The 24205-nt window shown below is 46.8% G+C and overlaps 1 protein-coding gene and 1 pseudogene across 3 annotated transcripts; both read left to right on the top strand.

Annotated features, from left to right (window-relative positions):
• The first annotated feature begins 1058 nt into the window (after positions 1-1058).
• LOC106701493 (zinc finger protein 134-like) lies at positions 1059-22420 on the top strand. 3 transcript variants are annotated; one of them, XM_070386948.1, is made up of 4 exons: positions 1742-1868; positions 13196-14956; positions 15056-15221; positions 20477-22420. In XM_070386948.1, the coding sequence occupies exon 4, from the start codon at positions 20578-20580 to the stop codon at positions 21715-21717; it is 1140 nt and encodes a 379-aa protein (XP_070243049.1). In that variant the 5' UTR covers positions 1742-1868; positions 13196-14956; positions 15056-15221; positions 20477-20577; the 3' UTR covers positions 21718-22420. The 3 variants fall into 3 exon arrangements, with proteins under 3 accessions (XP_070243048.1, XP_070243049.1, XP_014338069.2); XM_070386947.1 differs by lacking the exons at positions 13196-14956; positions 15056-15221 and adding an exon at positions 1059-1272; XM_014482583.2 differs by lacking the exon at positions 15056-15221.
• Positions 1875-14616, top strand: LOC138991774 (zinc finger protein 530-like; annotated as a pseudogene).
• Positions 22421-24205: the final 1785 nt, after the last annotated feature.

Here is a 24205-nt window from a genome sequence, read left to right as displayed (position 1 = left end):
AAACCAGACCTGTATCGTCCACCCTCCCCCATGTTGTAACTGTTAACAGAACAGTATAACCTGTCTCCCCTCCTACCCCATAAAGAGAAGGTATTTGCCCTACTCTTCCCCCACATATACACGCCTCACCCAATCAGCAAATGACCTGCAAGACCCCTATCCCACTCCTTGTACCCTGGACATAAAAGTGGACTAAGAACCCCTGTTCAATGTCAGTTTTCCCTTGAGCTGGCCTGCTGTTGTAACAGTCTCACATTCTAATAAACTTTATTTCCCGCTCATTCTGTCTCCTGTTTGGAAATTCTTTTCCAACCCGCACCCAGACCATGACAGTAATCACTTCTCATCAAAGAGATCAGATTCTGATGACCCCAATTTTTTTTCTTTTTGGTTGTTCTTTCCACACTTCTATTTATTTAAGTTTGAATAGATTTAAATCCTTGAGGTGTATAGTATCACACAGATTCTATGTCCACTGGTGTTAGCAAGAAGGTTGCTTAGGAATTTGGAACAAATCATACCACTGTCTCTGTGAACACGAGATATTTTCCCCCAGATTATTCTGGTTTTGTTGTTTTCCATCAGGTGTTGCGTTGTTGTTCTTTGCTCTGTACACATGAGCACATCTTTTGCCTAGATATTTAGAATTCATTTCAAGCACACATTTTTAAGAAGAGCTGTGTGCTCCCTCTGGTTCCGGAGACTGGGCTTATTTATATTCAGCAAAAACGGCCTTGGATCACAGCCTTCCAGATATATGTGTCCTTTCAGAAGTCTTTTTCCCAGCAGAACTCCACAGCTTCAAGACTGTTTAAAGAGAAAGGCTGATATCCCAAACCTTTATCTCAGGGTTCCGGAATCTTCTTTGCACTTATGGCCCTCACCTTGAGAGTTTATCTGGAGGTCCTGGTAAGCTGCGCTTCTAGGTCAGGCATAAAGCCGGAAGAACTACATTACCCAGAGCACTCTGCCCCGATCGCCTTCGGCGTTAAGCCAATCAGAACTCAGGAGAAGTGCACTTCCTATGTGAGCATCGCGTTGGGGCGGGACTTCCGGCATTTTCCAGGTGGCGGTCGTTTTGTAGGCTCTTGGGTGCTATCGCCCAGTCTCAGGTTCCGGAGCGGCGAGTGCAGATCGAGACAGTCCGAGGGCAGACTCCTGCCACCCGAGGCCCAGGAGAGGAACCGCTCTTCCCGCTTCCCCCCGCCTCTCCTGCCCCCGCTCCGCCCACAGAGTCCGATGGCGGCGGCGGCGCTGAGAGGCCCGCCTCAGGTAAACGCTGGTACTTGGGGCCCGCACCACCCTCATCCCACCAGACACTAAAGCCCCGAGTGTTCACGTGCCGGCAGCTCAGGCGCCGGGGGCCAGAACGGTGAGGTGGCTGTGGGTGGGATCTTGTGACTGACTGATGGCTCCTGGGAGAGGGTGACAGGTGGAGGGACCCCACCTGTTAGTGGGAAGTTTGGAGTTAAAATACTTTCATTTCTGGAAGCTGAAAGTCCCTGCATGCCAGACCCAGAGCTTAGGGATCATCTGTCTGCCCACCTCTCTGTTGCTGTGGGTGGACAAAGTAATCAAAGGGATCATGAGAAGAATGTGCACATCAGAGCCACCAGGCCTGGTATCTCCTCTGAGATGGGGAAATAGGGAGGTGGGTGAGCAGGGTTTGATTGGTGGGTGGATGAACTTGGGGTCCTGTGAAAGAAGCTGATCATGGAACGAATTGTCCCCATCATGGCAGGCCTGTGTGACCTTTGAAGATGTGGCCATTTACTTCTCCCAGGATGAGTGGAGGCTCCTTAATGAGACACAGAGGTTCCTGTATTGTGATGTGATGCTGGAGAACTTTGCACTTACGACGTCCCTGGGTAAGGCCTTCATATTCCTCCCAGTGTCGTCAACTGACCTCTGTCTTTTCCCATCTTTCCCTCTCTCCAGGAGACAGCTCTGTCCATTCCACAGCTGGACCATGGTCTCTGCTTCCTTCCCCCCTTCCTGGCATATGTGCTGTGGGTGTCAGTGCTGAGCTGTGTGCACTGCCCCAAGCACGTGCTCCGGAAGCAGCCCCAACATCTGCGACCCCGAGGCATGCAGGGAAGTGTCTGGGAGTCAGTCTGGCAGTCAGCCTAATAGAGCTCACATTTCCTGCCTTCTCCTTGACTGGATGACTGTCCATATCTATGACACCCTGTGACCCAGATTCTTCTCTTTTCCTCTTTTTTTTTTTTTAATTAAGATATAACTGACATAGGGCATATTAGTTTCAGGTATATGACATAAAGATTTGATGTTTGTATATACTGCAGAATGCTCTCAACAGCAAGTCTGGTTAACATCCATCACCATACAGATTTGCATTTTTTCCCCCCCTTATGATGAGAACTTTTAATTTTAAGACTTCCTTGTGACTGTCTATATCAGGAATTCTAGACCTTGTCATGGTCGCTATCTATATGGAGGTTTTTCTTGAAAGACCCTGTTTTGAGATTTTGTTGTAATATTCTTTCCTCTCCTGTGATCTTTTGTTTCTTGAGTTGGACCAGTGCTGACATTTCCTGTCTTTCCCTAAGGACTTGTTTCATTCAGGTCTCGTGTAGTTACGGAAATGGGGAATGTTGGGGGAGCCCTGATTGCTTTACAGTGTGAACAGGGCAAGATGATCTCAAAGAAGGCCTGGCCCTAGTGAGTGTCAAAGGAGGTGAGGGCATGAAAATGAGATTGTGTTTAAATCATACTAGGAACCTACTGTGTGTCCACCAGAGTTTTGTTGCGAGTCACACTGGACACAGATCATCTCAACACTTGCTTCTGCATCTTGACACTTTCTTGATTTGTCATTTCAGTTTCTGACTGGCCCTGCCTTTCTGATCTGCATGCATCACTTTTGTCTCCACTGCACCCTCTGTAGTTCTCCCACAGCGACTTACACTTAACAGACATATTTCAGAGATATTGTGGATTCGTTTCCAGATCACTGCAATAAAGTGAATCACACATTATTTTTTGTTTCCCAGTGCATATAGAACTTATACCATCCCTTAGTATATTGTGTGCAATAAAATAATGTCTAAAAAACAATACACCTACCTTAATTAAAAAGTACTTTTTTGCCAAAAAATCCTAACCATTGTTTGAGCCTTCAGTGACTCATAGTGGTCACGTCAAAGATCATTGATTCACAGAGCACCATAACAACTAAAATAATATTGAGATAGTTTGAAAGACTGTGAGAATTACCAGAATGTGACACAGAGACACGAAGTGAGCACATGCTATAGGGAAATTGGCACCCATAGACTTGCTGAACTTAGCATTGCTACAGATCTCCAGTTGGTAAAAAAATGTATCTACAAAAGGCAATAGAGCAAAGTGCAGTGATAATGAGGTATGTCTGTAAAATGAGGTGTGTGCATATTCTTAAATAGTCCTTGAACCCAGTTGCTCCGTTCCAGTTGTATTTCCACGGGCCTGGACACTGCCATCCTTCTTCATAGAATGGACATGTTCTCAGCTGACGATATCTTGCTGAAGGTTGTTGGCAGAGGAGTGATTCATTGATCCTGCCTCTCCTCCTCATGTGGCATTCGTATTTATGCCCTTTGTTCTGGAAAGTCTCCCTTCTGTGATCTTTAGAGGCTTGTCCCTGCAGAGCAGCCCTCCCTTCAAATCAGTACCTCATCCTGAAAACACTTACATGGCTTCATTCTCTGGCTTGAATGTATGTGTGTGACATGCCTTTTTGTGGGACTTCCATTTCCCACTGAAGCTCGCATGCACATTATTAGTGTTACTCTGCTTTCAGGTTGTTGGTGTGAAATGGAGGAGGATGAGGTGATGCCTTCTGAGCAGAGCCTTTCTGTAGGAGAGTCGTAGGTCAGGACTTCTCAGTCCATCCACCTGGAAGATTAATCTCTGTGAGAAATGTATCCCAGTCTTGAAAGATATTTTGCAGCTGACTGAGTTTCAGGCAGCATATCCTGGGCAGACACCATACTTTGGTGGGTGGTCCAAAGGCTTCTGGTTGAACCCAAACCTTCCCCAGTACCAAGAGCATGGCAGTGGAGAGAAAGTCTTTAAAATGGACATGAACAGGGCCTCGATTGTGACGAGCTGCATATTCTATGTGTTAGGGAAGCCTGTCCCTAGTGAGGAGAGTGGAAAGGACTTCCTAGCTACCTTGGGCCTTCCTCAGCACGAGGCCACTCTCAATGGTGAGAAGCCACCCAGCAGCATTGAGTGTGAGGAGGCCTTGAACAATGGAGAAAGTCATCTGAAGTGGATTGAATACAAGAAAGTTTTTGGCAACACTCATATACTTCACCACCAGAGAGTTTGCACTGGAGAGGGTCTTGATGAGTGTGACAAATGCAGATACAGATTTGTTCAGCACCGTCAAATTCACATTGGAGAGAGGCCTAATGAGTGTAGTGAATGTGGAAAAATCTTTAGCTGTAAAACCCACCTCATTTGACACTGGAGAGTTCACACTGGAGCAAAGCCTTATGAGTGCAGTGACTGTGGGAGATCATTTGGCCAGAAATCTGATCTCATTCAACACCAAAGAGTTCATACTGGAGAAAGGCCTTATGAGTGCAGTGAATGTGGGAATATCCAGAAATCCATCCTCATTAAACACCAGAGAGTTCACACTAATGAAAGGCCTTATAAATGCAGTGAATGTGGGAAGATGTTTAACCAAAGTTCTGGCCTCCTTCGACACAAAAGAGCTCACACTGGAGCAAGGCCTTATGAGTGTGGTGAATGTGGGAAATCATTTATCTGTAAAACCCATCTCATTTGACACTGGAGAGTTCACACTGGTTAGACCTTATGAATGACTTGAATGTGGAAAATCTATTAGTGAGAAATCTCTCCTTGTTCAACACCAAAGAGTTCACACTGGAGAAAAGCCTTATGAGTGCAGTGGGTGTGGGAAATTCTTTAGTCAGAAATCTGTCCTCATTCAACACCAAAGGGTTCACACTGGAGAAAAGCCTTATGAATGCAGTGAATGTGGAAAATCCTTTAGCCGCAAAAGCCATCTCATTTGACACCAAACAGTGCACACTGAAGCAAGGCCTTATAAGTGCAGTGAATGTAAGAAATCTTTTACTCAGTACTCTAGTCTCCTTCGACACAGGAGAGCTCATGTGCAGTGAATGTAGAAAATCCTTTAGCTGCAAATCTAATGTCAGTCAACACCAAAGAATTCACACTGGGGAAAGGCCTTGTATACACATTGAATGTATGCTTTCTCCTTCCTTAGTATAGATGTGGTGGAGGTAAGTGTCTGAGGAACCATCCACCTAAGTTAAATCTCGTCTTGGGCTGTCCACAGACTGGAGATTGATTCACTGGAAATTTCACGGTTGTGTGGGAAGCACGTGTGACCTGCCAGGTTCACTGCCAGTTTCTTGGCCAGAAACCATCTCACCTGTAGCATCTGGCGTGTCCTGATGGTTGGCATCAGTCACCACCCTGGTGTGTTCAGAGCAACTGGCCTCTGTACTCTCCCATGTGTTGGAGGAGGTGATGACCCTCGTCAGCCCTTAAGGAGTCTTCTTTCCCTTTTTTCTGACAAGTCAGGGCCTGGCCCTGAGCGTGTGTTGGCTCAGACTGCTGTCTGGGTCCTGGCAGAGAACTAGCTTTTCTAGGACACAGTTGGCCTCAGGTAGTGCTTGTGATGGGGTTTTCCGGCTTTCCAGTCACTGACCCAGAAATTGCCTATTGCATGTTACTCTGATCTGTATAATAATAAAGGCCTTATTGTTTCAGCACCTTAGTCTCGGAAATGCTCTTCACTGTGTGGAATAGTTTGAAAGCACAATAGGACTGTCAACCTGACGGATAAATTACTTTTGTAGTGGAGATCCAAACTTCAGGTGCCTGAGATGGCTGAATATGGCATTCTTGTTTTGTAGTAGTTTGCATTGCTGCCAAGGCCTCCTAGGAAAGACTACTTTGTATTATAATTTTCTGCCTGGATGCCAGAGGTCCGTGGATTCTATTACTGGAGACAACATGAATTTGTTTTTCCTTACTTAAAGGGGATAATGCACAATGTCGAGCTCTGCTGAGGGGAATCTTAACCCCAGTTCTCCTACAAAGGAGCCATGTACCCTGATACCAAGAATTCTGTAGGCTAGTGTCCATGGTTGGAAGACTGCAGGGGCAGGGGAGACCACAGTTGGTATGGAAACATCGGTTACTAGAGAGGGGAGGAGACTGCAGCAAGCTGTGTGGAAGAAGGTACCTCTTCTGAAGATACAGCCACAAATGTTCCAGTGAGTGACTACAGGATGAGTATGCCCAGAAATCTCAGGACCTCAGGTATGCTTATGTTGTGAAGTCATTGGTAGACAAAATAAGGGGTTGGGGGGATTCTGCTAGGCTTCCTGAGCTGTTCACCTCAAGGCCATTGCTATACAGGCAGCAGAAGCAGTGTGGAGACGTACTGTGTCCAGAATGTGGTTTTGTGATCCAGTCAGCAGTCCTCTTGACTCAGTAGCAGATGGCCTTCATTGTTTACCAGTATTTCCTGCCACTGAGAAGAGATGGCACCTCAAGTCTTGAGAATCGAGATAGTGGAGTCATTTTCTGAAGAATCGGGCATTTAGATTTTTATTTGGATTTTTATTATGGAACCAGTTTTTAAACCTCTGTGAAGGTATGGAATAACTTGTACATATTCAGAGTGTACAGTTTGAGAAGTTTTTACCTGTATGCACTTGTGAAACCATTATTATGATAATGAGTATACCTGTCACCTGCATGTTTTCCTCATGCTGTTTTATAGTCTCCTGACTCGCCCTGGCTGTACAGACAACCATTTATGTACATTCCTTTACAATAGATTGTATTTTTAGAATTTTATGATTGATCATGAAATGTTTACATCTTTTTCTGATTTCATTGATCCTATATAGTTACTTTGTGATTCATTAATCATTCATTAAACGTTCATTTAATGAATTAATTGTTCATTAAATATAAATTAATTGTTCATTAATTCATTAAATGTTCCTTATAGGAACATTCTTATTTTTCAGTACTTTTCTCTTCCATGTATAATTGACTGTTCATTCATCTATTTTATTGATATTTGAGTTATTTCTAGTGTTTTCTTGTTGTACAGTCACTCAGTCATGTCCAAATCTTTGCGACCCCATGGACTGCAATGCCAGGCTTCCCTGCCCTTCACCATCTCCTGGAGCTTGCTCAAACTTACGTCCATTGAGTCGGTGATGGCATCTGACCATCTCATCCTCTGTCGTCCCCTTCTCCTCCTGCCTTCTATCTTTCCCAGCATCAGGGTCTTTTCCAGTGAGTAGGCTTTTCACATCAGGTGGCCAAAATATTGACACTTGAGCTTCAGGAACAGTCTTTGCAATGCATAGTCAGGGTTGATTTCCTTTAGGATTGACTGCTTTGATTTTGCAGTCCCAGGGACTCTCAAGAGACTTCTCCAACACCACAGTTCAAAAGCATCCATTCTTCAGCTCTCAGCCTTCTTTGTGATCCAACTCACATCCATACCTGACTCCTGGAAAAACCACAGCTCTGACTATAAGGGCCTTTGTTGGCAAAGTGATGCCTCTGCTTTTTAACATGCTGTCTGGGTTTGTCAGAGCTTTTCTTCCAGGGAGCAAGCGTCTTTTCATTTCATGGCAGCAGTCCCTGCCCGCAGTGATTTTGGAGCCCAAGAAAGTAAAGTCTTTCACTGTTTCCATTGTTTCCCCATCTGCTTGCCATGAAGGAATGGGACTGGATACCATGATCTTAGTTTTTTGAATGTTGAGTTTTAAGCCAGCTTTTTCACTCTCCTCTTTCACTTTCATCAAGAGGCTCTTCAGTTCCTCTTTAGTCCAAGGCGCCTGCTCATGTGCCCGCAGCCCAAGAAGTGGGGTCCAGGACGTGAGGTGGTTGTGCGTGGACTAACAGACTGCAAGGCGTGGGACGGACTGATGGGCTGTGTCTGATGGACTGTGATGGCTAGTGGGAAAGGGACCCACAGGCGAAGAGGCTTGGAGGTTGGACTGTGGTGGGAGAATTCGAAAAAACTGGGATCTGTCTTGTACCTGCCTAGAGCAGAAAGTGTGAGGTGGAGTCTCGCCTAGACTGTTAAGCTGAGAGTTTTGTGGGCTCAGACAGTAAAGAATCCGCCTGCAATGTGGGAGACCTGGGTTCAATTCCTGGGTGGGAAAGATTCATCAGATAAGGGAATGGCAACCCACTCTAGTATTCTTGCCTGGAGAATTCCATGGAGGGGGAGCCTGGCAGGCTACAGTCTGTGGGGTCACAAAGAGTTGTACAGGACTGAGCAGTTAACAATTTCACTTTCACTTCTGAGAACCCATTGAGCCATGGAGAGTTGTGAAGAGAAGAAAGACACAGTCTGACTTAGGATTTTGAAAGTTTTCCAAGAGCTACTCAGAGAACAGACTGAAATGGGAGTGATGCGGGCAGTGAGGTGCAGGGAGGGTGAGTCCTTGTCCAGCAAAGCTGCAAAGAGGCAGCTCTGCTGACTGAAGCACACAGTTTAGTCTTTTAACCCGAGGTTATCTGGTCTCCAGGGTTGGTGAGAGGTATAGGGGAGGTTTGAACCCCTTGGAATGCACCTCTATGGCTTGCTTCTACTCACAGATCCCCATGGCTGAAGAATCACTTAATGGAACCTACACAGAAAAGTGGAGGGTATCCCAGGCCCTCACTGGTTTGGATCTCATTCATAGAACCTGAGATTGTGGTGTCCTAGGACTCTTCGCCTGCCATTTTCCAAGCCCTTGGGTCTGGGACCTGGGAGAAATCATCTAGACTCATTCTGAGTTCAGGCCAAAGGATTTTCTGGAGGAATTGCTCTTTCTGCCACCAATGGGAAAAGGTGTACAAGACTATCTCGGGAACACCTACCAGCACGTGCAAGTGCTTGGTTGGGTGGCCACAGCTGTGAACAGGGCACAGATCTTTCTTTTAGGAACAGAGAGCAGGGGGAGAGGAGTCAGTCTTGTAATGTGGTTGCCTGTGAAGTTGGGCATCTGCTGTGGAAGTAACACAGATTTGGAACAGAGGAGGGAGATAACCTTACTTCAGGCTTCATCGAGTTACAGAGTGGAAAACAGACTTTGGGGGGAGGAAGGCTGACCAGGGAGGAGGCTACTGCAGAAGTCTTGATGCATGGTCATGGGCCAGAGTAGTGGCTGTGGAGGTGGAATAAGTGGTTGGATTCTGGATTCATTATTTGAGGTAGGCTGCCCAGATTTTCTGATTTTGAGGGTGAGAGAGAGAGAGCTAAGAGTCAGGGTTGATGGTAAAGCTTTGGTCTTGCGACTGAAAGCCTGGAAGCTTCACTAACTTTGAGATGAGATGTTCAGTAGTAAGAGTGATTTTCCTTGGAGATATCAGGAGTTTTTGTTTTTGGCTGGGTTTCCATTCTGAGTTTTTTTTATTTTATTTTCAGAGAACAAATGAGTGGTGGCCTCAGGTAGGCAGCTGGACAGAAAAGTCTGGGAATCTGGGGTGCAGTTCAGCATGTGTGTGTGAACTCAATTGCTTCTGACTCTTTGCAACCCCATGAACCGTAGCCCTCCAGGCTCCTCTGTCCATGGAATTTTCCAGGCAGGTGTACTGGGGCAGTTGCTATTTTCTACTCCAGGGTCTCTTCAACAAAGGACTGAACCTGTGTCTCGTTCTTGGCAGGTGGATTCTTTACCACTGAACCACCTGGTAAGCCTGGTAGAGAGTTCAGTTCAGTTCAGTCGCTCAGTCGTGTCCAAGTCTTTGTGACCCCATGAACTGCAGCACGCCAGGCCTCCCTGTCCATCACCAGCTCCCGGAGTTCACTCAAACTCATGTCCATCGAGTCGGTGATGCCATCCAGCCATCTCATCCTCTGTTGTCCCCTTTTCCTCCTGCCCTCAATCCCTTCCAGCATCAGAGTCGTTTCCAATGAGTCAACTCTTTGCATGAGGTGGCCAAAGTACTGGAGTTTCAGCTTTAGCATCATTCCTTCCAAAGAAATCCCAGGGCTGAGCTCCTTCAGAATGGGCTGGTTTGGTCTCCTTGCAGTCCAAGGGACTCTCAAGTCTTCTCCAACGCCACAATTCAAAAGCATCGATTCTTCGGCGCTCAGCTTTTTTCACAGTCCGACTCTCACATCCATACATGACTACTGGAAAAACCATAGGCTTGACTAGATGGACCTTTGTTGGCAAAGTAATGTCTCTGCTTTCGAATATGCTATCTAGGTAGAGAGTTATAGGTATCTAAAATTCACATATGATTCAGTATGACTAATGTTAAAGCGAGAATTAGGGACAGGTAAGAGGTTTTCAAATGGTGTTGGGATCCATGAGAGGTCATGGGTAGAACTGGATACTGTTTGGTTTTGCCCTATTCTCTGGGGTGAGTCCAGGGAGATGACTGTGGTGTGGGACAAGGAGTTGGCAGTGGCTGCAGGGATGCAGCTGTGGGGGTCTGGAGATGTGAGAGAGGTACATGTGGAGGTAGGAAGCGTGAATTGATGGCTCCTGGGCCCTAGGATATATAAGGGTTGGGTGTTGTGAGGCATGATATGGAAGATCCCACAGGAATTGCCTGGCAGGAAGGGATGTTTAGTTGCTCAGTCACGTCTGACTCTTTGCAACCCCATGGTCTGTAGCCTGCCAGGCTCCTCTGTCCATGGGATTTTCCAGGCAAGAATATCGGAGAGGGTTACCATTTCCCTCTCTAGGCAGTGTTCCTGACCCAGGGATCAAACCTGGGTCTCCTGCATTGTAGGGGGATTCTTTGCCAGCTGAGCCACCAGGGAAGCCCTGGCAGGAAGGGATTGAGTCCTGCAATTCTGTCTCTGAGCATCTCTGATGGCATCTCTTTGCCTTCCTGTGTGTAGTTGTTGAGGGCAGGGCACAGTGATGAGTGGAACCATGAGTGGAGGGCAGTACCGGTGGCTTCAGGTTCTGGTGTCTCATCTGAGGTGGAGAGCCCAAGAGAAACCTGGGTGTGCAGTAGATGTGTGTGGGATGGATTGTGGATCCTCAGGAGAGAGGACCGGCAGTTTCATCTGTCCCCATCGTGACAGGGCAATGTGACTCTGGAGGACGTGACTGTGTATTTTCCTGGGAGGAATGGAGCCTCCTTAATGAGGCTCAGAGGCGCCAGTACCGTGACGTGATGCTGCAGGTCTTTGCACTTATATCCTCACTGGGTAAGGCCTGCACAATCACCCCCTGTGACCTGGGCTAGACTTTGCCTTTCTGCTTTTCCTTAGGGGCTGCTCTGCCCTTCCTGCATGCAAACCATGGGGATTACTCTTTTTCCTTAGTTCCTTGGGTAGATACTATTGGTGCCAGGGCTGAGTTGTTTGCTCTACCCTTTTCTCTCCTTGGAGCGTCAATACCTGCTGTCCTGAAGCCTAGTAGGAAGCTGAATGGATCCCATCTTGTTTGTCCTTTCCGTGGTTGGATCACTTTGCAGACCCATGATTGCTTGGTTTGGCTCCCTCCTTCTCACAGTTCTTTCATACTTGCCTGTGCTGAGAATTGCCATCACTGAGGTGGGCACTACTTAGGTGCACTGCTAAGTCTCTTCAGTCATGCCCGACTCTGTGCGACCCCATAGATGGCAGCCCACGAGGCTCCCCCATCCCTGAGGTTCTCCAGGCAAGAACACTGGAGTGGGTTGCCATTGGCTTCTCCGATGCAGGAAAGTGAAAAGTGAAAGCAAAGTCGCTGAGTCTTGTCCAACTCTTAGCGACCCCATGGACTGCGGCCCACCAAGCTCCTCCATCCATGGGATTTTCCAGGCAAGAGTACTGGAGTGGGGTGCCATTGCCTTCTCCGACTTAGGTGCACAATGAGCTATTTTCCTGATACCCTCGTCTGAGGTTCTTTAGTAACATTTAGCTTTCTTTTCTGTGATCGATCATGTGATAAGTTTCTCTGGACGGGTACTGGCCACTTATCTCTCTTGCCTTTCCCTCAGGACTTTAGTTTTCTAGGTTCCATGTAGTTGCTCAGCATGGGTTGCAGGGGAGACCTGGATGTCTCACAGAATGGATATCAGTCCTACCATGGCAAGATGGAATACAGAGGCCTGGGCTGGGCGGGGTGAGAACATGACATCAGAGTTCACATCTTACCAGGAACCTGTTTAGACTAGTGTTTTGGAACCATTGCTGGGTACCACACCTCGTTTACATCTTTTCCCTCATTCTTTATACTTGGCCAACTTGTCATTTTAACTCTGACTTTTAGTTCCTGGCTTCACCCAACTTTTCTGCCTCCATCTGTTACCCCTTCCTCTTTACTGCTGGCTTTGTAGATAGACAGACATCTATCTTCTCTGAGGATGCTGTAGTGACTGATACTCTATGAGGATCTGTCTGGTGGCAAAGGTGAGATGACTTCTGCCATAAAACCTGGCAGTGACTTAATTATGGCAAGGGTCCTGAGCAGGTAAAATATAAAACACAGCTCCTGAAGATTCTTCACATACCTGGAACCCATGGCAGATGTATCCTCATAGAGGCTCTCTAGTGCTATCACACTGAGCAGAGAACACATTCCTTGAAGGTCAAAGGCCATTACCTCATGTAGATTTTGTCATGCAGAAAGCTTTTTTTTCCCCACATAAGCAGAATTCCCAAAACTTAAGGTCTGAATTGAGATTTTGGTGTTCAGTCAGAGCATATTGTTAACTGAAGGCTTTCTCATGTTGGCTGTACTCTTGAGGCCTTCATCTAATGTGAAGTTTACGGTGCTGAATGAGGTGGTAGTTTTGGCTAAATGATTTTCCACATTCAACTGCATTGATAAGGTTTTTCTATAGTGTGAATTCTCCAATGTAGAGTGAATCTAAATCTTTTTCTAAAGGATTTCCCACATTCCATGCACTCATAAGGCCTTGCTCCTGTGTGAACTCTTTGGTGTTGAATGAGGCTGGAGCTTTGGTTAAAAGATTTCTCACATTCGGAGAAGTGGAAGAAAGTCACATAATTTTTTGGTCTCCCAGCTAAAATAAAAGTTATGTTTATACTGTAGCCTATTGTGTGCAATAGCACTATAATAATTTAAAAAAAAAAGGACTGCTTTATTTAAAGTATTGGCATACTTTTTATTTAAAAGATACTTTATTTTTTATAAAAATGCTAACCATCATCTGAGCCTTCAGTGATAAGTCTCTCTTATCCCTAACACAGCTGAAACTCACAAAAACCACTTAAGGCTTCCATCTGTGTTTTTGAAAAAAGGAAATATGAATGGAGTGTGACTGGACTCAGTGACATTTGGCTGGATCATTGAAAAAGCAAGAGAGTTCCAGAAAAACATCTATTTCTGCTTTATTGACTATGCCAAAGCCTTTTGACTGTGTGGATCACAATAAACTGTGGAAAATTCTGAAAGAGATGGGAATACCAGACCACCTGACCTGCCTCTTGAGAAACCTGAATGCAGGTCAGGAAGCAACAGTTAGAACTGGACATGAAACAACAGACTGGTTCCAAGTTGGGAAAGGAGTACGTCAAGGCTGTATATTGTCACCCTGCTTATTTAACTTATAAGCAGAGTACATCGTGAGAAACGCTGGGTGGGAAGAAGTACACGCTGGAATCAAGATTGCTGGGAGAAATATCAATAACCTCAGATATGCAGATGACACCACCCTTATGGCAGAAAGTGAAGAGGAACTAAAACGCCTCTTGATGAAAGTGAAAGAGGAGGGTGAAAAAGTTGGCTTAAAGCTCAACATTCAGAAAACGAAGATCATGGCATCTGGTCCCATCACTTCGTGGGAAATAGATGGGGAAACAATGGAAACAGTGTCAGACTTTATTTTTGGGAGCTCCAAAATCACTGCAGATGGTGATTATGGCCATGAAATTCAAAGACGCTTACTCCTTGGAAGGAAAGTTATGACCAACCTAGATAGCATATTGAAAAGCAGAGACATTACTTTGTCAACAAAGGTCCATCTAGTCAAGGCTATGGTTTTTCAGTGGTCATGTATGGATGTGAGAGTTGGACTGTGAAGAGAGCTGAGCGCCGAAGAATGGATGCTTTTGAACTGTGGTGTTGGAGAAGACTCTTGAGAGTCCCTTGGACTGCAAGGAGATCCAACCAGTCCATCCTAAAGGAGATCAGTCCTGGGTGTTCATTGGCAGGACTGATGCTAAAGCTGAAACTCCAATAATTTGGCCACCTCATGCGACGAGATGACTGATTGGAAAAGACCCTGATGCTGGGAGGGATTGGGGGCAGGAGGAGATGGGGAAGACAGAGGATGAGATGGTTGGATGGCATCACTAACTTGATGGACTTGAGTTTGAGTGATCTCGGGGAGTTGGTGGTGATGGACAGGGAGGCCTGGCGTGCTGTGATTCATCGGGTCGCAAAGAGTCGGACATGACTGAGCGACTGAACTGAACTGAATTTAGAGCTTTGGGGAAAATCTGAGAAGACATTTCTAAACGTTTCTTCCGTCCCTACAGATGGTAGGTATCCCTACATGGTAGCTGTGTGCGGGCTTCTAAAGAGTGAAGCCCCTTCCCATCCTCGGAGCCAAGGCCGCAAGGGCGTCTTCGAATTGCTGCAACGGTTGTCTCAGCGGAAACTACATTAACCAGATGCCTCTGCGCCACAGAGCGGCACTGCTAAACGGTGTTTCTGTCCCTGCGAGGTCGTCTGGGAGGGACTTCCGGCGTCTTTCTCGCGGCGGACATCTTATCGGTCCTAGGTCGACCTGTCTGAGTAGAGCCTCTGCCTCTGTGGTCCAGTTTAGAGGTGACAGAAAGCGAGAAGGCGCGGGAGGAGACACTGTTCTCGCTGCAAAGAGGCTCGGCGGTGGCAACTCTCGCGAGGCTTCCGCCACCACGCCAACCGACAGCGGTGCGCGGTCCGACGTGAGATCCCTCCGGACTCTGGTCTTGACTGATGGCGGCGGCAGCAGTGGACCCGTGTAGGTGGGTGCTGCGTTCCCCGGATCTTGGCGCGTGGCGACCCCCACCTCAGAATCGTGGGACCCTGAATGAGTGGTGTTTATCGAGGTCTTTGTGATCTAGGGTCCGGGGCGTTTGTGGGTGGAGCCACCATTTCTGACGGCTTTTGTGTTGGGGCGTGGAGGAGTGTTACCCGCCCAGGGACTAGCAGGAGCAACGCCTTGGGACTGCGACTGAGCCGGGAGCCTTCGGGGAACGTGGGTGTTCACATCCTCGGGGAGCAGAGGGGGTGAGTAGTAGTCGTTCCTGGAATGGAGGTGAGGCGAGTACAAGTACAACGTCCTCAGCCCTGCAGGGATATGATCTGATCAGAAGTTTTTAAAAGTATGCCAAAGCTTAGGGGAAGACAAACTAGGGTGGGATGGAGGTGATGAGGATGGAGGCAGGCACACCGGTAAGGAGACTGTAAACTCCAGGAATGTGTGGAGGCTGTTCCAGAACAGTGGCAGGAAGGGTTGGGAGTGGATAAGTCGTTACATTCTGGAGAGATTTTAAAGATAGAACTAAGATTTTTCTGCTGCGTCAAATATGACTAAGTGAAAAAAGAGTGTGAAAGACTACCCAAGTTTTGTTTTGTTTTTCTCCTGAATATCTGAAAGAATCAAAGTGGGTAGATTGGAACAGGGAGTACCATTCGTGGGGGGAGATAAGAACATGGCAGGGACATGGACATGATAAATCCATAGTGTCTCACAGTGGAGGCGTCACAGGGGCATCTGGTGGTGCTGGTCCAGAGTTACGCAGAGCAAGCTAGGCTGGAGACCTCTGAGGAATGAGGCCTCAGGTCAAAGCCTGGCGATGAGATTTAGCGGGAGAATGTTAAGAATGTTACTTTATGTGGTCCCTGAGGCGAGAGATTAGAGTACAGGGAAGAAGAGGGGGGCATCCCTGAGGTTTCCTCCAGAAAGGAGAAGTCTTGGAACGGGTTCTGGCTGGTGTAAGCAGAAGGAGAGGGCCATAGGGTGTTAGGACCTGACCTGAGTTGGAGAGCAAGGTGTGAGGTGCTATAAATTTGCCACCCTGTGGACTCAGCATGCCCCTCCGTGGCACAGAGAAGTCAGCCAGGCTAGTGGATCAGCCTCACCCTATTTCAGGGCACTGGTACATCAGTTCCCCAGCTCCTCAGATGAGAAGAGAAGAGCCAACAGCATGCTCACCGATACATACCTGGCACATTGGTTTGGTGAGAGGACCTAGTGTATACTTGGCAAGTATACATAAGTAGACAGTTATAAATTAAAGGTTTTAAAAACTCAGAACCTATTACTTCATTTGCACTGAAAATATGCAAACTGTTAAGCATATGCAGTAAAAGTTAATTCCAAGGTTGATGTCTACTAAATTGGTGTGTACTAACACATCTGAGGGAGAAGGCAATGGCACCCCACTTCAGTTCTGTTGCCTGGAAAATCCCATGGACGGAGGAGCCTGGTAGGCTGCAGTCCATGGGGTCACTAAGAGTTGGAGACGACTGAGCGACTTCACTTTCACTTTCCGATTTCATGCATTGGAGAAGGAAATGGCAACCCACTCCAGTGTTCTTGCCTGGAGAATCCCATGGACGGAGAAGCCTGGTAGGCTGCAGTCCATGGGGTCGCACAGAGTCGGACATGACTGAAGCGACTTAGCAGCAGCAGCAACAACACATCTGATACAAACAGCCCTATTAGGTGGATATCGTCATTATCCCTGCTTTATACATGAGAATACAGAGAGCTTGGGTTATGGTCACATAGCTGGTAGGAGGCAGCACTAAGGTTGAGTATCTAAAGTTAGACAACTTGAAATCATTCTCACCAGAGGGCAGAGCAGGGATGAGGCAAACAGTTAAGTCTGTGAGACCCCAGTAGAGTAACCTAGCATTCCCAGATCCTTCTTCCTACCAGGCAGCTGTAGTGACAGAAGTGATTATTATCGCTGCATAAATGAGTGCAAAGTGTGCCAGTCCTGTCAGCCTAGCCCACCCCTCCATGTTCTTGGTGACCTATATGGCAAATAGTGGGGTCTTGGGAAGTCTAACCTACCCTTCTGCCTGCCATTGGGTTTGCAGACCCTTGTGGCCCCAGAGGTCTTGTGCTCTGAAAACTGGTCTGGAATTATGTCAAAGGGTTTCCATTTCCAGCAAGCAATGCGGTGAAGTGTGGAACAGTGTCCCAGGCATGGGAACCAGCCTGTGCAGATACATCACTTAAGACTGAACAGGTTGTGTTCAGGGAACTTAAGGTCTCCATTATGTTTGGTGATCAGAAAACAGGGGACAAGATTCAGCTCTGGACTGGGAACCTTTGGAGCTGGGCTTCTATTTTGAAAGTGGTGGGAGCTATGAAAAGTTTGGAGCAGAGAAGAGAGTGATCCGATTTTGTCCTTAACAGGATATCTCTGGCTGTACAGTGAAGAAAAGACTATGGGGGTATAGGAAAGGGGACTGTTGATGATGGCTGGGCCAGAGTGGTGACTACAGAGATGAGAGACAAGTGCTTGGATTCTGGTGGGTTTTGTTTTGTTTTTTAAAGTAGAACCAACCAGATTTTCTGATGTGGAAGGTGTGAGAAAGAAGGGGAAGAGTCACAGATGACTCCACAATTTTTTTTGCCTGAGAAGATGTAAGGGGGGAAAAAGCCTCAATTGAATTTGTGAAGTTGCTGGTGAGAGTAACTTTCAGAGGTAGTATCAGGGGTTAGGTTTTGATCATGTTGAATCTGCGATGTTCCAAAGACATCTGAATTGAGATATCAAGTGGACAGCTGGACCCATGGGTATGGAGTTCAGAGGTGGGATTCAAGTTGGAGACATTCACAAGATGACAGCCAGTAACTGACTAGGGTAGAGTCGTGTATCAGGTTTAGAGAGAGAACCTTTATGTCATGAGGGTCTGGAAAGGAGGTGGGGACAGTGGAGTGGAAGGAAGAGTTACCTTCAAGGCAAGAAAAGGGAGACTAGTGTCCATGGTGAGTAAGGAAAAGGGGATGTGGCAGTTGAGGAAGTTTTCTAGGGAGAAAGTGGACATGAGATGAATGCTGGGGTAAAGCAGTAAAGATGAGGTGAAAGTGAGACCAAAGTCAGTGCTTCTTCCCCTGTCCCTGTGCTTCTCAGGTTTTTGTGACCTTTGTGGGCACTGGCAAGTTTCAGTCAAGCTGATGGGTTAGTTCAGGGCTAAATTGGGTCAGCTGACAGAGCCACTGTACTTGGGTGGAAGGCCAGCGGGTGTGGGCTTTGAAGGAGGACTTAGTGTAAGTGTGAACCCTGTGATTGATGAGGGTATAGTATCCCAAACATGCTGTAGCAAGGTGGGAAAGGGCTGGCTTTATCTGATAATCTGCACATGGCTCTGGACTGCTGAAGGTGAATTTAGGAAGGAAGAATTTAAAGCTGTGTTTGGATATACCTATGGCAGTCGGGGCCAGAGGTGATCCTGGATGCAGTGACCAAGCATTCTCTGGATGCTGTGTGCAGGTTTACACAAGGGAGGTACTTGTGTTGTAAGCCTTCTTAGGTAACATGGAAGTGTGGTCTAAAGAGTGACATGCCCTTTGAGGTGCAATCTGAAGTCACGGCCTGGGGGCTTTGGTACTGAGGGCTCTAGAAGGAATGCGAAGCTCAGATTTGTGTATGAGGGGCATCATCCCTGGATTCCATGGGAACTAGCTGGCAGTGAAGGGTTGGTCCCTTCTTGCCAGGCCCAGACTATACAGTGCCTGTCCGCTTACTTGCTCTAGGCTGGACAGGGTGGTTGATGGGAAATGAGAGAGGAGGTGTCAGTTACCCAGGGCCTGCTGTCTTGCTTTGAGTTGGGGAGCCTGGGAGGAAAGTGAATGGCAGGTAGGCCAGGAACCCTGGGAGAGGCTGCCCTTTTACTCAGTTGTCCACTTCATGCAGGAGCACTTGACCTTGAGGATCTGTGTATTTTTCCTGGGAGCAATGGGGCTTCTTGATAAGGCTCTGAGACACTCACATCATGGTGCAGTGCCTTCTGTGCTTTGCTCTTACGGTTTTCCTGGGTAAGGCCTTGCATCACCCGGTTTTACATGTTCTCCCCTTCCCCTTTTCCCCCTAGAGGTTGTGATTTCCTTCCTGTAACTGGACCAGGGGCGCTCCCTCACATAGATCGTCTGGGTGCCAGGGCCCGACTGTGTGTGCTGCCTACTCCATTCCCTGTGCTAACCTGCGCCCTCTGGCACTGAGACTGTGGACTTCTAACCACTTGACCACCAGGGAATTCTCTATTTCTTCCCAGCTTCTGTTGCCCAAAATTGCCGGGAAGGTTGAGAGTCCCGTGGTCAACCTAGTGGATACTACCCCACCCGGCCTCTCCCTGGGCGGTGGCTCTGTTTTCATTTAGGGCACCTCTGTGTTTCCCTGGTGGCCCAGCTAGTAAAGAACCCACCTGCGATATGGGAGTCCTAGGTTCGATCCCTGGGTGGGGAAGATCCCTTGAGAAGGGAACAGCTATCCATTTCACTACTCCGGCTTAGAGAATTCCACGGATTGTATAGTCCATGGGGTTGCAAAGAGTTGGACGTGACTGAGCAACTTTCACGTTCACGTGCTCCAGATTATGTTCACTTCCTTTAATTGTCATTCCTTTGGGCACACCTCTGTCGTGAAATATAGTCAGTCACTGCTTGTGGGGCCCACTGGGTTGTTGCTTTAAGACATTCATTTTGTAATATTTAGTTTTATTTTTCTCACCCATGGGTGGACTCCCCTGGCCAGTGCTTTCCTTCTCACTTGCCTTGTCTTTCCTCTGTGACTAGTGTGTTCTAGATCCTCTGTAGAACTGAGAGGTTGTGACTCAGCTCTGAGAGGTAATAACTCAAGTCACAACAGAAGGAGCTTGGACAGGTCCTGGTGGGTGGGAGCCTGGAAGGAGTGTAACTTCAAGGATGGGTTCACATAGCACGAGAAACCTGTTTGGTGCCCAGGCTACAGGCCATATCTTATTTCTCTTTTCCTCCCCATTCTGGACACTTTACTTGTCATTTCTATTCTGATCTGTGGCCCAGGGCTGCCCACCCCACTCACCAGTGTTCTCTACTGCTTCCTCTGTGGTACTTTCTCTTTTGGACAGTGTTCATGTGTCTTGAGACATAAGCATATCCTTAGAATAGTTTTTGAATACCAATTACTTATTTTAGGTCAGATTTTCTGGGCCTAGACACATATTTCTGGACAGTGGTCCCCTCTCAGTCGTGCCAAGGCCCTTCTGAAAGTCATTTGCTTGTTGTGAGTTGGAGATGTTGCCTGCCTCGTCTCCCTGAGCCACACCCCATCCCTATGTCTTTGCTGTTGTGAAGCCTTCCCTATCCTGTGACCCATAGAGAGTCCATTACTGCACAGCAGCTTTCTTTAACCTGACCCTAAATCTATTGTCCTGGCAACAACTCTATTGACTCACTCATGGCTATGCTGGGGACACATTTGTGATGAGGGTGTCCACTCCCACTGAAGTCAACATGCTGTTCAGTGACAATTTTCTGCTTTCAGGTTGTTGGCACGGAGTGGACAAGGAAGAGGCAGCTTCTGAGCAGAGTGTTTCTGTAGCAGTGTCACACATTCATACTTCCAAGGCAGATTCATTGACTCAGATGGCTCATCCTTGTAACTTATGTGGCCCAATCTTGAAAGATGTTTTGCACCTGGACGAACACAAAGAAACACACCATGGACTGAAACCTTACACATGTGGGGCGTGTGGGAGGCAATTCTGGTTCAGTGCGAACTTTGACCAGCATCAGAAGCTGTACGATGTAGAGAAACTCCTAAGAGGTGACAAAGGCAAGACATCATTTGTTACTAACTATAGAGCTTGTGAAGAACCTCTGCTGTCAGAGAAGCCCTTTGCATATAAGGAGGAGCAGAAGAAATTCCAGGCCAGTTTGGGTAGTCACCAGCAAAAGGCTACCCACAGCAAGAGGAAGACACGGAGTCCTGAGAGTGGGCTGGCTTTGCACATTGGACAGATGCATTACAAGTGCATTGAATGTGGGAAAGCTTTCAGCCGCAAGGACACGCTCGTTCAGCACCAGAGAATCCACACTGGAGAAAAGCCTTACGAGTGCAGTGAATGTGGGAAAGCTTTCAGCCGCAAAGCCACACTTGTCCAGCACCAGAGAATCCATACAGGAGAAAAGCCTTACGAGTGCAGTGAATGTGGAAAAGCCTTTAGCCGCAAAGACAACCTTACTCAGCACAAAAGAGTTCACACCGGAGAGATGCCTTATAAGTGTGGTGAGTGTGGCAAATACTTTAGCCATCACTCCAACCTAATTGTACACCAGAGAGTTCACAATGGAGCAAGGCCTTACAAGTGCAATGATTGTGGGAAAGTTTTCAGACACAAATCCACACTTGTTCAGCATGAGAGTATCCATACTGGAGAAAATCCTTATGTTTGCAGTGACTGTGGAAAATCCTTTGGCCACAAATACACCCTCATTAAACACCAGAGAATTCATACTGAGGCAAGGCCTTTCGAGTGCATTGAATGTGGGAAATTCTTTAGTCGAAGCTCTGACTTTATTGCACACCAGAGAGTTCACACAGGTGAAAGGCCTTTTGTGTGCAGCAAATGCGGGAAAGATTTCATCAGAACCTCCCACCTTGTTCGGCACCAAAAAGTTCACACTGGAGAGAGGCCATATGAATGCAATGAGTGTGGGAAATCATATAGCTTAAGCTCCCACCTCATTAGGCACCAGAAAGTTCATGCTGCAGGAAGGCTTTAGGAGTGCTTTTAACACAGCAGGACTCACGGGAAGAGCTCTGTGACTTCCTGTAGAGAGGGAGACGTCAAATCATGTGTTGAACCGTGTATGTCTAGACACTGCCAGTTGAGAGAGAGTTTATGAACACCATGTACAGGGGAAGCTTTCAGAAGCTATGTTGCACTTTCAGACCTGCTCGGGTCCCTTGCTGAATTTTTTAGGATCGATGCCTGTGGCTGAAAACATCTCAACTCTACCAGCTTAGTTACTCTAATATCCTCAGGGGAGGCAGAACTTTGTAGTCTCTCTCTAGTCCCTGGAGGGAATTGTAAGAAACCTGAGTTCCAGAATTCCCTGGTGGTCCAATGGTTAGAAGTCTATGCTCCTTCTGAGGGCCTGGGTTCAATCACTTGTTGAGGAAATAAAATCCCACAAGCCGTGTGGCCATAAATAAGTAAATGGAAACCTGAGTTAAATGGGGGTCCTTGTTTGCTCCCCTCTGACTGGCAAAGGTGTGGGCATGACCCATCTTGAGCCAAGAGGATCTGAGCTGTGTTCTGGTAACAGAGAAGGTTTACTTTCTTCATGGACATTGTTGGTTTCACTCTCATGTGATTCTTGTAACATTTTTCCAGCTCCAAGTCACCCAACCTGGATAATTATTTGCCTCATGTTGCTCTGGTTTGTGTGATAATAAATACCTTATTATTTAAACCACCTTTAACCATGGAGGTTCTTTTTATTGGAGTGGTTTGGAAACTATTAGGCTCTGCCAAACCGAGGAGGTAAACAGTGTTTGTAGGGGCTTTCAACTTTGGGTGCCTCAAGTGGAACAGCAGGTTGGCAAAGAACACTTCGCATTGCTGACAAAAGCTTAACAGGTGAAAATTCAGGGCTTTGTGGGCCTGATTTTGTCTGGATTTCAGAGTTAGTAGAAGGTCCAGACATTAACTTGAGGAGGGTGCTGTTGTTGGAACAGTCTGCAGTGTATTTTGGAGTAGAATGGCTTGCATGCTTTGCTTCCACCATCTCACCTAATGGCTCCACACCCGCTGCCTACACCCAACTCTCCTGCAGAATCAAGGGTTCTGACCCCTCTGCCCTGGTGGCCAAGATTACTTCTCACACCCACTACTCTGCCTTGGGCCCCAGCTGGCATCTCCCTGCTTCTGCAGGCCCCTATGCCCAAGTCTCCAGTGCCTCAAATCCTGGCCCTGCTGCAAAGTCACTCCATCATCCTGTGTCATAGAGGAAACACTGAAATAAGTGTAGCTATATTAAGTCTAGAGTGAGAGAAGGTAGTCCAGTTGAACCTAGAATTTGTGGACATCCTCAGGTGGTGATATATGGGGGTGTTTGTGAGAGACAGGTGTGTGTAGTACCAATGTATACCTAATTCAGGGTGAATTCTAGGGAAGACATTTTCTTTTCTGGGCATTTTGAATGATTCCCTAGGAACAAGAGGCCCATACTTGGGCAAATGCTGAAGTTTTCTCATCAGAAAAAAAGCTCTGACGTGACAGTTTGTGACAGTTTCATTCTCTAGCTTTCCTTTTTTTCGCACCTGGCAAAGACCCTTGTTTATTTGTTTCCTGTTTTCTGGCCAGTTTTCTTTATCTTTGTTTCCAACTGTTCAGTGAGTCTTAGGAAAATCAGAAGTAGCTCCTGGGACACTTGGCTTTCCAGAAGGGAAACAGGAGTAGAGCACTGTGATTTGTCCATTTAGAGACACAGCTCAGGGTACATGAGGCCAGTGTGACTAGGATTCAGGTGGCATAGTAAGGAGAGGAGGGAGCTAGAGATGAGGGGTACAGAGAAAGGGGAGGAGCAAAGAACTGAGGAAAGACGACGCTGATTCCCTGGTGGCCAGTGGTTAGGATTCCAGGCTTTCACTGCAGTCCCTGGTGGAACTGACATCTCGCATGCTGCAGGGCACAGCCAGAAAGTAGAAAAATGCTGTGTAATATGAAAAGCAGATGAGATAATATGGAAGGGAAAAAATCAGTGAATTTAAAGATATAGAAATTATGCACAATAAATCACATAGTGAAAAAATAACAGCAATAGTGACTTGTAGGAAAACGCCACATGATCTAGCATACATGTGTTTGGAAGGCCAGAAGCAAGAGCATAACAAGAAAGAAAGAAAAAAGGAAGGAAAGGAGAAGAGCTGAGACATTTCCCTATTTGTTTAAAAAGCAGACAGCAACCATCAGAAGATAGGAAGGTCAAGGAATCCTCTAGATCAGAAGAAACATGGCCTTACTAACATCTTAATTTCAGACCTCTAGCTTCCACAGTTACGAGAGCATAAAATAGTGTTTAAGCCACTCAGTTTGTGGGGACTAATCTAGCTGCCACCTTTTGCCTTATTAACATTTAGAGAACTTTAAGGGCCACAAAGAATTTTCACAAAAATAAACAATATTCTAGGCCATAAAAATGTCAATAAATATAAAATTAAAACCATTAAGATATATACTCTAAGCACAGGAGAATTAAACTAGAA

This window comes from Bos mutus, chromosome 18 (genome assembly GCF_027580195.1).
Source record: "Bos mutus isolate GX-2022 chromosome 18, NWIPB_WYAK_1.1, whole genome shotgun sequence".
Taxonomy (NCBI): domain Eukaryota; kingdom Metazoa; phylum Chordata; class Mammalia; order Artiodactyla; family Bovidae; genus Bos; species Bos mutus.
This window is presented reverse-complemented; position numbering and strand designations above follow the sequence as displayed.

Excerpts from the sequence above, each read along its gene's own strand:
- LOC106701493 (XM_070386947.1), top strand. The coding sequence starts at position 1,240 with ATGGCGGCGGCGGCGCTGAGAGGCCCGCCTCAG. Across the intron at positions 1,273-1,741 it reads CGCTGAGAGGCCCGCCTCAG|GCCTGTGTGACCTTTGAAGA; the intron begins GTAAACGCTGGT and ends CCATCATGGCAG. Across the intron at positions 1,869-20,476 it reads TGCACTTACGACGTCCCTGG|GTTGTTGGCACGGAGTGGAC; the intron begins GTAAGGCCTTCA and ends TTCTGCTTTCAG.